Source organism: Camelus ferus, chromosome 15, assembly GCF_009834535.1.
Source record: "Camelus ferus isolate YT-003-E chromosome 15, BCGSAC_Cfer_1.0, whole genome shotgun sequence".
In the NCBI taxonomy this organism is placed as follows: Eukaryota; Metazoa; Chordata; class Mammalia; order Artiodactyla; family Camelidae; genus Camelus; species Camelus ferus.
Genome location: NC_045710.1, coordinates 15,799,572 through 15,813,165, shown reverse-complemented (window position 1 = coordinate 15,813,165; position 13,594 = coordinate 15,799,572). Strand labels below are relative to the sequence as shown.

The 13,594-nt window shown below is 46.6% G+C and overlaps 1 protein-coding gene across 4 annotated transcripts in view; it reads left to right on the top strand.

The window, feature by feature from the left end:
• LOC106730690 overlaps positions 1 to 13,594 on the top strand; it is a 494,581-nt gene that overhangs the window by 74,226 nt on the left and 406,761 nt on the right. Inside the window, exon 1 of one of the 4 annotated variants that reach the window (XM_032497116.1) lies at positions 9,968 to 10,035. The exons of the other annotated variants lie outside the window; for them this stretch is intronic. Within the exon in view, the coding sequence (XP_032353007.1) occupies positions 10,011 to 10,035 (25 nt within the window). The 5' untranslated portion in view covers positions 9,968 to 10,010. Of the gene's footprint in view, positions 1 to 9,967; positions 10,036 to 13,594 lie in introns of those variants that run through there. 4 annotated transcript variants of the gene reach the window in all.

Sequence of the window (13,594 nt, the reverse complement as noted above, 5' to 3'; positions counted from 1 at the left end):
ACTCGCAGTACACAGGTCCTGATTCCCCTCTTCCAGCACGAGCTGTGGTGTCTGGGGTTTGAGGTTGTCAGTGATGGCAGCTGAGATTCTCAGAAGAGTCTGGAATCCCCAGGGACTGAGTGATGAGACAGACACTTTGCTTGCTAGAGTCTCTTAATGATTGGCAGCCCCAGGAGGGATTTCTTCCCTGACGGCCCACCTGGCTCCAACTACGAGCTGGTCAGGAGGGTGCTGGAGCTGGTGCAAGTTAGGATTTATGGTTCTTTCCTACCACGATGCTCCAAGCTCAAGTCAGCATGAAGCACTGGGTGTTGGAGTTTAAGCTCATCAGCATCCTGCACCCTAAAGGTGCCACTCAGACACCAGGGTTGGGGAAGGGCAGGGAGAGGGCACCGGGTTTGTGTGGAGAAGGTCACCGTGGGAACTGAAATGGCAGTCTGCTTGCCTGTAGTCCTTCTTCCTCAGATTTTAAAGACATCCTTCATCCATGCATGCAACCAGTGGCCAAGGCTGGTCTGTATTCCCTTCTAATTCCTTCCATCCATTCTCCCAGCCTCTGCCTTGGATCAGGCTGAGATGGCCTTGTGCCTGGACTCTTGGGACAGCTTCCAGCTGCTTCCAGAGAGCTCTTTCCAAGAGAACCTGACTGTATTGGTTTGCTAGGGCCGTCTAACAAACTTTTAGTGCCACAGATGGGGGGCTTAAATGGCAGAAGTTTATTTTCTCACAGTTCTGGAGCCTGGAAGTCCAAAATCAAGGGCTGGGCAGGGCTGGTTTCTTCTAAGGCCTCCCGTCTTGGCTTGCAGATGGCTGCCCCTCTCTGAGCCCTCACATGGTCTTCCCCCTGTGCCTCTGTGTCCTGATCTCCTCTTCTTAGCAAGGCATCAGTGCTATTGGTTGATGGCCCACTCATATGACTTCATTTTACCCTCATCACCTCTTCAAAGGTCTTATTTCCAACGCAGTCACATTCTGAGGTCCTAGTGATTAGAACTTCAACATACGAATTTTAGGGGTGGGGAATACAATTCAGTCCTAACACAGACCATGCATTTTTCTGACTGTGACACATGCAGGTCACATCTTCCCTAACGTAATTTTTATCTGACTTTCTTACCTTGGCTTGCACTGTTCTCCTGGCTTTAGATTCTCCCCTTAATCTTTGTGTCTCAGAGCCTCCAGTTCAGTCCTCTGCCTCCACCAGGAAGCCTTCCATCCCCATAGACCGTTGTCCTTGCTCTCCTAGAGTGTTTTCCGTCTGGTTCACTAGACTGAATGCCTAATCCCAGTTTTCTCCTGCCCCCTGTTGTTTCACAGAGCGTGGTGTGCCTCTTCCATTTGACTGTGTGCTCCTCGAGGACAAAACTCATGTTTCTCTTTCACCTGCATCTGTTTCATGTCAGGTGTTCAGCTGGTGACAGATAATGTTGATGACTGATTAAAAACTGCCCTTGCCTGTGCCCTGTGAGGAGCTCCTTAAACGCTGAACAAAAAAATACTTCTTTGGTGGGCGTGGGGTGGGGGTGTGCTATCATCCCGAACGGCCTCAGGAGCCTGTGGCAAAGGCACTCTCACTTTAAGAGGCAGTGAATTCGGGAACCTGGGAAAGGTTTAAACATGAGTCTTAAATTATTTGCTCAGCTTTGATTTTTATTTTACAAGATGCTGGGGCAGTGCTGGGAGCTATTTGCAGAAGGGGTGCGTCAGAGAGATGAAGAGAGACTGGGAGTGGATTTACCTAGATGTTGCCTCACAGAGAAATATGTGCACTGGCAGGGGCCTCTCTGATTCTGAGGCAGAAAGAACCCCAGTTTCTGCCCCTGGGCTCACTGGAGGGAGATTTGATTTCTGGTTTCGGCGTTTTTGTCCTTCTGCCGGGGATGCATTGAGCTAAGCCACGGTTGAGAACGGCCCCTTCGAGGAAGCAAAGGAAGATCAGCTATTTATAGGCTGAAGTCAGACGCGACCCACCTTTTCAGCCTGTAATTTACAGCATATGATGAGAAAATGAACTTCTATTGCCGCAAGAATGTGAAAGGACAGGAGACCAATTTTTCAGCAGCTTGGGGTTTGGCTTATGTGCTTATGAAAAGTCTGTGAAAATGGTCACTTTGCTTTGCCAGACGTCTCTTCCCCTGGTCCAGAGTCATCAATGCAAAGGGTGCCCCTGGCCTGTCTCTCTCTCTGTCTCAGGGACTGCTGGCATCTTCACAGCTGCATGGGTGGTGGAGGGAGGGATAGTCTGTACCAGGGAGGGGAAAAAAGAGGGACAGGAAGAAATGAGCAGGGATATGGTGTCTTATGATTTAAGACAGCCCTCTGGGTTTTACAAAGCAGTGCGTGTAGCATCCAAGAAGCGGCCTCCCTGGAGTTTGACCATGATCTTGGCTATTGTTTGGGCTAGAGCTCCTGGCCTGAGTCAGAGTCCTTGAGGAAGCTCAGAGATTGATGATAACTTTCCATCCCTCAACAGACTATATTTCTGGAGCTCTCTAGAGAACATGCAAAGTTCATTGTGTGCCCATTCAAGTAATAAACTTTTATCAAGTGTCTATTATAGGCGAGGTGTAGAGGTGAATAGGACACACGTGGTCCCTGCTCTGAATTTAGAGGGAGACTGTCACCCTTCCAGGTCTCCCAGCTTCCATCCACCGTAAAACCATGGCATCCACCAGGCTGCTCACCAAGGAAGCCTGCAGGCTGTACCCACATCCATGCTGGCTCCTGCACTAAACCCTTGCCTTCTAAACTTGCATTTCTGACATAAACCCATGATGCAAAATAAGGTTGTCAGGGAGGTTGTTGGAAGGGGATGACAAGAGAAGAGGACAGAAACTTGGGAAAACCAGCAGATGAAGTCAAACATGTAAAAGAAACAGTGAATGAGCAGAAAGAGAAATGGGAAACTAGCATCATGGAAGGATAGTTATCAGAAAGTTTCAAGGAGAGTGTAACCAACAGTTTTAAAAGCAGAAGCATAAAGATTTGGTAGCTGGGAGGTCGTCGATTACTCTTGGGGGCCACTGTTTCAGAGAAGGGCTGGGAGTGGAGGCAGTTGGTTGAAAAGTGGATGGGAAGTGAGGAAGTATAGTGAGGTCTCTCTATAGATGCTCATTAGATCAAGTTTTTAATTATGTTATTCGAATCTTCTATGCCTTTGCTAGTTTATGTTCTCCTTAATGCATTAATTATTGGGAGACTGCTAAAATTATTGAGGGGTGCTAAATTTTCCTATTGTGATTGCTGGCTTGTCAATTTCACTATAATTTCATGTATGACTATATGGCAATTCTGTCAGTCTTTGCTTTACATATTTTGCAATTGTGTTTTTAGATGTGACCAGTGTTAGTATTGAGATATCTTCCTGAGAAATCTTTTTTTGTTTTGTTTTGTTAATGGGTAGTGAACATCTTTGTCTGTAATAATGCTTTTCCCTTGAAACTTAATTTTATCAGGCTTCTTTTGGTTGGTGGTTGTCTGGTACATCTTTTCTCCATCTTTTTACATGCAGTAGCTGTCTTTTGTTTGAAGCATGCTTCTTGTAAACAACATGTAACTAGATTTAGTTTTTCTATCCAGTCTTACAATCTGGGTTTTAATGGCTGAGCTCAATTCATTCAATTTCTTGTGATGACTGATTATTTGGATTTATTCTTTTTTTTTTCCTTTTGCTATGATTTCTCCTCTCCCTTCCTAAGTTCTGTGGATGGAAAGCATTTTCTTTATTCTTCCTTAGCCCTTCTACATATTTGAAAGTTACATATCCTTTTCTCATTTTTTATTTTATTTTATTTTTTATTATTATTCTTTTGTATATATATATATATATTTATTGAAGTATAGTTAGTTTATAATGTTGTATCAATTTCCAGTGTACAACATAATGCTTCAATCATACATGGACATGCATATATTCGTTTTCATATTCTTTATATTGTTTCTTTTGTCCAATGTTTGTAGTTCCATCTTGATTTTTATGGTCCCCAAATTAATCCTGATTTTTATCATTTATATGGTTATTGTTTAGGTTTATAAACATGCTTACTCATTTCTTTTTACATCTTGCTCCTCTGGCTTCTGTTTCCATTTTCTTAATTTTCATCCTTTGTATTTGGAAGAAGAAAATTATTCTTTCAGCAAAAGTCTATTAGTGGTATGTTCTTTCAATCTTTACTCTTATTCTTCAGTGATAACTTAGCAGAGTATGGAATTCTAAGTAGATCATTAATTTTTTTTAAGGTCTTTGAAAATAATATTCTTTTGTCTTCAGTCTTCTGTTGGGGCTGCTAAGATGTTTGCTGATACTCTTCGCAGGTAATGTGAACTTTTCAACTGGCATTGTCTCATGATAGTACAAACTGACCCCCAAATGCTGTTTTTCATCAACGTTCCAAGAACATCACCCTGAATTTTACATGATTGAAAAAGTTTTTCAACTTTTCAAACTTACTGAGATTAGGACTCTACTTATTGGATTATGGCAGAGTTCTGCTGAATTAGTAAAACATAATTTTACTTATATACTTTTAGATCAAATAAGTAAAAGTTAAGATTCTAACATTTAATTCCTACTCTCTAATAGATCATCTTGTGAGTACCGTGTGGTTCTAAAAGTGGTGTGTGCACAAAATCATCCATTTTAGAAGGCTTCCTTTTAAATAAAAGGGTGGGAGGGGGGAGTTTATATAGATTTTCTTAATATAAGAGATAAGCTTAACAATTTGTGATCTGTGAAGAAAGACCCAGAAGAGTGGGGAATCTGAGAATATAAATAGGGAAGGGAACACTGGGGGATGGAGACTAGAGACCTAGGCACCAAGCAGAACTTCTTTTCCTCCTAGGTGGGGATTCTGTATTTTCTGCCTTGGATTCTTCAGCTTCCGTATCTTTCTCCCAAAGGCAAAGTTCACTCATACCACTTCCAGTCCTTCCACTTGGACCCTGGCTCTGATCATGATCTTCAATAGCTTCTTGTTGCCTAATGAAAAATGTCTAAGCTTCCAAAATGACATTCAGAAACCTCTGAGATTTAGACTCTTCTTAAATTAGACCGTTTCTTGCATGGTCTTATCTCTCACGTCTCCTCCTCACATACCCTGTCTAGTGAAATTAGTCTGCTTGCTATTTTCTGAGCATGCCCTGCATCCTCTCATCTCCCTGTTTCTGGTCCTGAGTGCTCTCTCCCTGGCAGGCTAGTTCCCTCTCATTTTCCCATCTATCCAGACATCTCTCTTTCAAGGTCCAACACAATTTCTTCTCTTCTGTGGTTCCTTTTTCTTGATTTCTCCAACTAGAAGGAATCTCCTTCCTCTGCGGCCCCACAGAGCCGTGGACCCTTCCTGGGGATAGTTCTCATGGCCTGCCTTGTATTCCTTTATTGAATACAAGTTTCCTTCTACCAGACTAAGAACTTCTGAGGGCAGGAAACATGTCCAATTCACCTCTGTGACCCTCAGTGTACCTCATGCATTAGCGTTACCCTCCAATGGTCATGGATGAATGTGAAAGGGATTTTTATCTACATCAATATAAAAATTGTTGTCAAGAGTTATGAGAACTGTCTCTGCTATCTGGGTGCCCTGTAGGTCTCACAGCAGAGGGGGCAACTGCTGTAGAGTGTCCGTGACCCCTCGGGTGGGAGTGGGCCTCATCCTGGGCTCCTGCTCAGTCCTCTTATGCGGAGGGGCCGCAGGACTTACTCTGCAGACTTGGGTAGCAGAGAAATAGTGAGATACCTAATTGGGAGAACATTGCAAGAGAGAGGAGCTCTTGACTTTGGTTACTAAGAAGTCTCGGCCTGGCAGGAAGAATTGACCCAGCCTCAGACCCATTCCACCTGGAGATTTCTGGGAGGATGAATTTGGCCACTCCCCTTCTCTGGAGCATCTGCAGACACAGGAGGAAAAAGAATGGATTAGAAGATCTCCAGGTGATGTTCCACTCTGACAGTCTCAGAGCCTCTCCAGACAGGACCCTCGTCTTTCATCTCCCTTTCTTCCCACTGCTTGTTCCCTTGCCTGTATTTGGCTCCTCCTGTGATATTCAGAGAGGATCAGCCACTTAATCTGTCCAGCTGGTCCCAGTGAAGAAAGACCAAGAGTCTGGATATTCATGAGCCTACAGTCAGTTTCTAAAGGAGAGACACAAAGCAGTGAGCGGAAGCCCAAGATTGTGCCAGCACCTGACAGAGATAAGGAGGTATCTTTGCTAGGAAGGCAAGGATCTGTACTGTCTGGGTCCTTGAGAAAAGTTAGTGCCTTGGTTGGCTGATAACACCAACACTCCTGAATGCTATCCTTCTCATGAAGAACTCCCGGGGAGGGGGCGAGTGGATTCACCTGTGTGTGCCCACCACATTCTAGGACCCGTGCTAGGGGCCTGATGTGCCCAGTGTGCGATACAGGATGGTTCATGGTGACCCTCCTCCCCTGGGAGTTCATGATGAGAATGGCAGCGTGAAATACACTAAGCTTCTTGCCACACAAATTAAAGGCTTTGTTCTAAGAACAGCAAAGGCCATTGCCTCCAAGAGCAACTTCCAGCAGCTCCTCTGTGCCTGGCGTCTGCATGCAGAGCAAACTGCCCACAGGGGGCAGAGGCATTGGCTGGGGAAATTTTATATGATTAGTGGGGTGGAGTCAGACCCTTAGCAGCTTGGTGCCCTGCCAGGCCTGCTGAGCAGCCACCCCTTGGTTGAGGGCAAGGCTATCCACAGTACTTGTTTTCTTCTCTTTTTTCCTGAATTGCGAAATGTGGCTGAATGACGGATGGGACAGGGGGAAGCAGTCTGGGACCGAATTCTTGGATGCTTCAACAATTGTGGGTTCTGGAGGACAGGGCTGGCTAGCCAGTCAGTTTTGGGCACCCATTCTGGTCACTTGAGAGACAGTCTGTTACTCACCCCATCCTGGGTGCCCCAGCAGACCCTGCACTGTTTCTTTTCCACGTACCAAGATGGTGCCTTCCCTCTGGGACGCCCTGAGTCTAGTGGAGGAGCCGGAGGCATGCAGGGAACTGAGGCAGAATGTGAACAGTGTAGTACAGTGTGTCTCAGCCTTTTAAACATATGTCTCCTGTGGAGAAACATATAAATCTTGAAAATTCTTTTAAAGTTTGTGTTTCAAAAGCAATAGAGTAGGTTTTTTTTTTTTGGTTTCCAAATATGAAATTATAATATTGAATATATTTTAAAAACTACACATGTCCTCCCTGAGATGTTTTTCAAAAAAAATTTTATTGAGGTATAACATGCATATATAGCATAGTGTATGAATTTTTACATACATATGCATTGGTATGAATACCACCCAGATATACGTGGAGTGTTTCCAACACTCCAAGAAACTCCCTCATGTCCCTCCCAAGTTAGTCTCCCCACCCTGCTCACCCAGAAGTCACCACTTCTCACCACTTTTTAAATTTCTATTAGTATGGATTAGTTTTGCTTGTTCTTTTTATTTTTTTCAATGAAATATAGTCGATTTACAAAGTTGTGTTAGTTTCTGGTGTATAGCATAGTGATTCAGTTATACACACACACACAAATACACACACACACACACACACATATATTCCTTTTCATATTCTTTTTCATTGTAGGCAATTACAAATATTGAATATAGTTCCCTGTGCTATACAGTATAAACTTGTTGTTCATCTTTTATATATAGCAGTTAGTATCTGCAAATCCCAAACTCTCAGTTTATCCCTCCCCACTACTCCCTTCCTTGAACCTCATATAAGTAAGCCCTACAGTCGTGCTTTGTGTCTGGCTCCTTTGTATATGTTACGTATTGGTGTATGTGGCAGTGGTTTATCCTTTTTTGGTGCTGGGCAGTACTCCATTATGTGACCCCACACGATTTATGTCTCCATCCTTGTCATTTGAGAATCACTGGTGTCGCAGCTTAAGGGCTGTCTTTGGAGCCAGACAGACTTAGAGAGTCATCCCCCACTTTCCTAATGCTTGTCCGGAGCAAGTCCGTTCACCCGGAGCTTTGGGTTCCTCACTTGCAGAATTGGGGTCACCGTGTTGTCTCAGGGTGTGAGGAGAGGAGCCAACGTGGGGGAAGCCCTGGCATGGTGCCAGGCACACAGCAGGCCCCCGGTGGATGGCACGGTGATTACTGAGGGCTACAGGGTCAGGTGTTTGTTGCTGTGGAGCGCAGAGGCTGCAGAGCTCCCCTCCTGGACAGGACATCCAGGAAGGCTTTGGTCAGGCTCGCAGAGCAAGGTGCACTGTAGTAAGAGGTGCCCTGGGAGGTGTCATGTGTGCAGGGGGCTGACATTGCTGGGTGTGTTGAGGGCACAGCCCTGAGGAGAATGCAGAGAGGTGAAGCTGTAGCGTCTTCATGCCTGACGGGCTCCCCAGGAGCTGAGAAGAGCACTCGGACTGTGCTCAGGGCCGAACAAAACCCTGCTGGCCTGAGCTGCGGGAGCCCAGAGGTGGAGAGGCTCTGTGTGCTAGAGAGAAAACCCTCCGGAAGAAAGCAGGGCTGGAGCTGGAGAAGAGGCGGGAGGCGCTGTGGGAAGTGGACGGGGAGGGAAGAGCAAGGCCAAGGCCACGCAAGTGGGGAAGCTGGAGCAGATCTGGGGGACGACAAAGTCTGGCCCAGGCTTCCCACTGCTGCTTCCACTGCTCCTCTGGCCAGTGTGTTTGGAGCACTCGCTGTGTGCCAGGCACTGTGTGAAAAGGAACACGGATATTCTCATTCAATCTTCATACGGTTCAATGAAGTACATCTGATTCTTTTCTTTGTGTACAGATCAAGAGACCGAGGTTCTGGGAAGTCCACTAGCGAGGCTGAGGTTCTGCAGCCATTTCCTCCAGGGTTTACTTTTCCTCTTGGGGGCATAAAGATTTAACACATGGCCTCACCTCCCTCGGGCAGCTGAGCTAGCACCTCTGGTGGTGACCGCTTATCCCTTCTCAGTGCCTTGGAACTGGGCAGCCTCATATCTGGGTGGACGGTTGGTTCCAATTCAGTTGCCCTAAAGGGCTGTGGCTGTGGGGTTGGGGTGTTCCTGAGATGTGGGTGAGCAATTTCCATGTCCTTGGGAGAGATTGAAGCTGGGTCTTTATTTTTCTCTCCCAGTTACTCGGGTCTGACTTGAGGAGAGAATTTGCAACAGGGTGTGTTATGGTTTGAATTGTTTCCCCTCCAGATTCATGTGTTCAAGTCCTAACCCCTGGTACCTCAGAACGTGACTATACTTGGAGACAGAGAATTTAAAGAGGCAGTTAAGTTAAAACTGGGGTCATTAGGATGGGCCCTAATCCAATGTGACTGGTGTCCTTGCAAGAAGAGACTGACACGTGCAGTACAAAGAGAAGACGATGTGAAACATAAGAAGACACAAGGAGAAAATGACCATCTGCCTGCCAAGGAGAGAAGCCTCAGAAGAAACCAAACTTAATGATACCTTAGTCTCAGAAGTTCAGATTCCATGACTGAGAAAATAAATTTCTGTTCTTTAAGCCACCCAGTCTGCAGGACTTCATTAAGGCAGCCCTAGCAGACTAATACAGGGGATCAGCCCAGTCATCTGAAGCTCTGAGAGGAAAACGTATGGTTTTAAAAATAACAACAACAATAATAATATTAACAAGCAGTGTTAATTATCATTGTCAATGTACTTTGCATGTGTAAACACAGAAAGGCCATTTTGTAGGTGATGTGACTTGGGTATAAACAGGACAATATGTTTCTTACCAATCAAGCTGAATTTCTTTTTAAAATCTCCACCTTGACATAGCCCCAGGGAATTGAAATACAAAATAATTAACCTTGATTTACCTGCTTGTGTGCTGAGGAACGCTTGCACCCCTTGCCCCCCCCGCCGTGGGGAGCAGGGCTGTGGGGAGCCGGCAGGAAGCCCTGCAACAGGGCCTTGGGTTCCTTTTTTGCAAACATCCTTTGCAATGAGATGTGTCTGGACTCCAGGGGCAGCCAGAGAGCTCACGGAGGGGGAGGCTTATCACGGAGATGTATATCCCAGGACAGTCGTAAATGTCTCAGCTCATGATGTGTCTGGGTGAGTTACAGAGCCAATAGTTTTGATCAAGTGCCCAGCTCTGCTCGATTAGCAGAAGGATAATGAGAACTGAACAGCAAGGGGGGCACGAGGGAAGAAAGTGGGGCGGCCCGGGGTGGCGGGGGGAGCCGAAGGCGTTGGTTTGATCAGAGGAGGCCCCTCTCTACGCTTCCTGGGTGGGGCCTGACCTCTGCAGGGTTGGGGGGTCCTGGAGAGGCTCTCTCTCGGTTAGGCTTTCCCAGTCGTGCGAGGCACTTTCGCAGCTATCCACCCAAGCCCCTCCTCCCCGCAGCGCTGTGGGCAGAGAGGCGGGAAAGTGCATGGTCAGCTCTCAGATGAATTTGGGAGGGGAGTGAGACCTGAACCCCCTTGAGGCCTGCAGGAGTCAGGCGAGGGGTCAGGGGTTAGCCAAGGTCAAGCTCTGAGTCCCAGCAGGCGCTCTGGCTGTGCTGTGGAGGGGGGGGCGGCCTTGGCACTTTATTTTTTCTCTCTTTCCATTTTCCTTCTCGACTCCCCACTCTTCCCCTTCCTTCTTTCTTCTTTCATCCCTCCTGTTTCCTCTTTCCTCTCTTCCTTTCCAGTCTTTCTTGTAAATCCCCTTCCCTTTCCTCTTTCTTCCTTTCCTTTTTTCTTCCCCTCTTTCCTTCTCCTCCTAATTTTTCTCCATAGCATTAATAATTAATTACTTAAAATAATCTGCACCAGGGTTTGGCATCCAACACGCACCAGGTACAGGGGACAGGCTGACAAAGAGTGGAGAGACTGTCCTCACAGAGCTGAGCGACCGGAGGGCAACGCTGATGATTAAATAAGTAATTGTTAGAAGGCAAAGGTCTAAAGACAACCTCTCCTCTTTTTCACCCGATTTCTGGGCCAACGGAGAAATAAGACGAAAGGTAAAGGCAGATGGAAATCAAACGGCACTGAAATCCACGAGGAAGCTGCCCTGGAGAACGCGGCTCTGCTCCTCAGGCATGCGGGCCGCTTGACGCTGAATCTCAGAGCTTCCCGTGTGGCCACCAACCAAAGGCAGCCTGGGCCAGGGTGAAGGCGTCCCTAGAAAAATCCACAGTGAGAGGAGCAGCAGGCATGGGGTGTGCCTCCTGCAGGGAACTGGGGAGGAGGAGGTGGAGGAGGAGGAGGAGGAGGGCTGGGGTCCCCAGGCCCAGGCTCCCCTGCACTGTCTCCTTGGTCCCCTTTATAGAAATCAGTGTAAACTCAGCACAAGTGAACGAGGAGCAGTGAGAGAGGCCAGGAGCCCAAGGCTGGTGGAAGCACCTCTCAGGAGGAGGAGAACACCAGGAGTGGGGACGGAGTTCCTCCCCTGCCCTCTGCTCTGCACCACCACTCACAGGGTGTGTGTGTGTGTGTGTGTGTCTGTGTGAGACAGTGCACAGGAGAGGCCCTCACCCAGTATCAGGGCAACAACAGACGGCCTCACCTCACATGGGAAGTGACGTTTAATCTGAGACTTAAAGGATTGCTACCTATGTCTATGTGATAAAGTGCCAAACATAATCCAGAACAAATTAGGCAAATTTACTTCTTTCCTTCCTTCTCTAAGCTGCTTCTTTATAAAGTAAAACTCTGGGGAAGTGTTTCATTCAGTTATTCTGTCAACAAATATATATTTAACGCTTATTCAACGCAAGCCACTTTACCAGGCAGGAGGAACAGAAAGATGAATCGGATGTGGCTTCAGCCCTCCAGGAGCGTTTGGGTTGGATGCCGGCTAAGACATCCTCATAGACAGCAGACATGTGTGATGGGGTCTGGGGTGTTTGTTGCTCGCTGTTGAAACAAAGTGAGAGCTCTAAGTGAGCTGCACGAGGTGAGGGTTTTAAGGGGTTCATATGGGGAAGAAGAAACTTTCCTGTTAAGGGGAGGAGATGGTATTTGAGTTAAGCCTTGAACAGAGCACAGGCTACAAACAAATAGTGCCTTGGCCTTCCAAGTAGAGAGAATAGCCTTCAGCAGAAGCGCAGGGGCGGGTAATCAAAGATGGATACTTGCAGGGATCAGTAAGCAGTCCAGTGTGTCTTACATACTGTCTAAGAACGAAGATGCTGGCAAAATCAACTTTGAAGAAGGGGTGGGAATCCAGACCCTCGAAAGTTGGTGTCACAGTTTGGGCAACAGTGGTGCCGATGAAAGTTGTGTGACTTGATTGGATGTGCATTTTAGAACAATTGCTCTCTGGGCTGGAGGGTGCAGAACTCGGAGAATGTTGGATAGTTTTGGAATAGTTCTGGGTAGAAGTTCTGATTATCGGCAGTGGAAGCGAGGGTGGGGAAGTGGGTAGGTCGGAGGGTTTGCCCTATTCTGTGGCCTCCCAGCAGTGCCCCGGGGCCCATGAACACAGGAGGAGAAGAAGCCAGGGGGTGGCTTACTCTAATGGGATCTGATCAGCATAGGCACAGAGGAAGATCTCAGCTGTGGAATGCAGCCCTGGGCGAGAGGGCTGCGGGGCTGCAGCGGGACAGGATCTCAGGCTAAGTCCTGTGTGGCTGGGGAGTGGGAAGGGCGGTGAAACAGGGGACCGGAGCGGCAGGCTGGTGCTCGGTGAGGCCCTTGGGTTCTGCAGGAGCACCAAGGCCCATGAGCCCTCTCTGTTGGGCCTCGTTTCACCATGTAACAATTAGGTTCTACCAAAGGCAGACGATAAGGAAAGCCAGACCCAGAGAGTCAGACTTAAAGACAAACTCCTGATCACAAAGAAGCCAGATCGGAGCAGTGTTCCAAGCCCCTGCGTGCAGGTCCCCGCTGCAGGACGTCCCTTCCTGAGGTGCCTGCCTTCCTCCATTGCAACTTGGACTTCATGACTTTCTCGTTCTCAGAAAGAGAAAGGAGCTTATTAAGTGAGGTGGCTGCCAAGTGTATTTTAAGATGAACAAAGCCTAGATCGTTTTTTTCTCACCACATACCATACATAATTGTATGAAGGGCAGGATTTATTTGGTTTGCATTATGATTTTTTTTTCCCCCTAAGCTTAATTACAGTGTTAAAAAGGCAATTGCAACTTGAAAGAAACAAACTCCATGGTCATAGAGACCAGCATGACCATTTTGGGTTTCAAACAGTTTCTTTGTGAAGGGAATTAATTGTATGAGAAACTTTGGGGCTTATGTAAAACACATTTTTATGAAAATAAACTTGAACAGTCATTAAAAGGAATAGTTGTTTTAAATAAGACTCAAAACTGCATGGTGGTGCCAAGGAATTTTAGATTCCTTCTTTATTGGCTTTGTTTTGGGTTCAACTTGGCATTTTCTAAGACAATATCTGGGCCCCAGAGGTTAAGTCTTAGCTTATAACTGGAAATCAAATGTATAATTCCAATGATAGATTATTAGAGGAACTAAGGGAATGAAAAAGCTTGAATAGTATTTTGGTCTAAATAACTTCATGAATAAGTAATTCTGTGTTGGAGAATCCAACAAGTTAGCAGGAAGTATTGCCTGGTAGTCTGGCCTCAGACCAAGGAACCAATTAATAGAACTCAGCCTTCCAGGTTTGGGATGCTCCCTGGGCATCCTATAAATCAGAAATGTGCGAGAT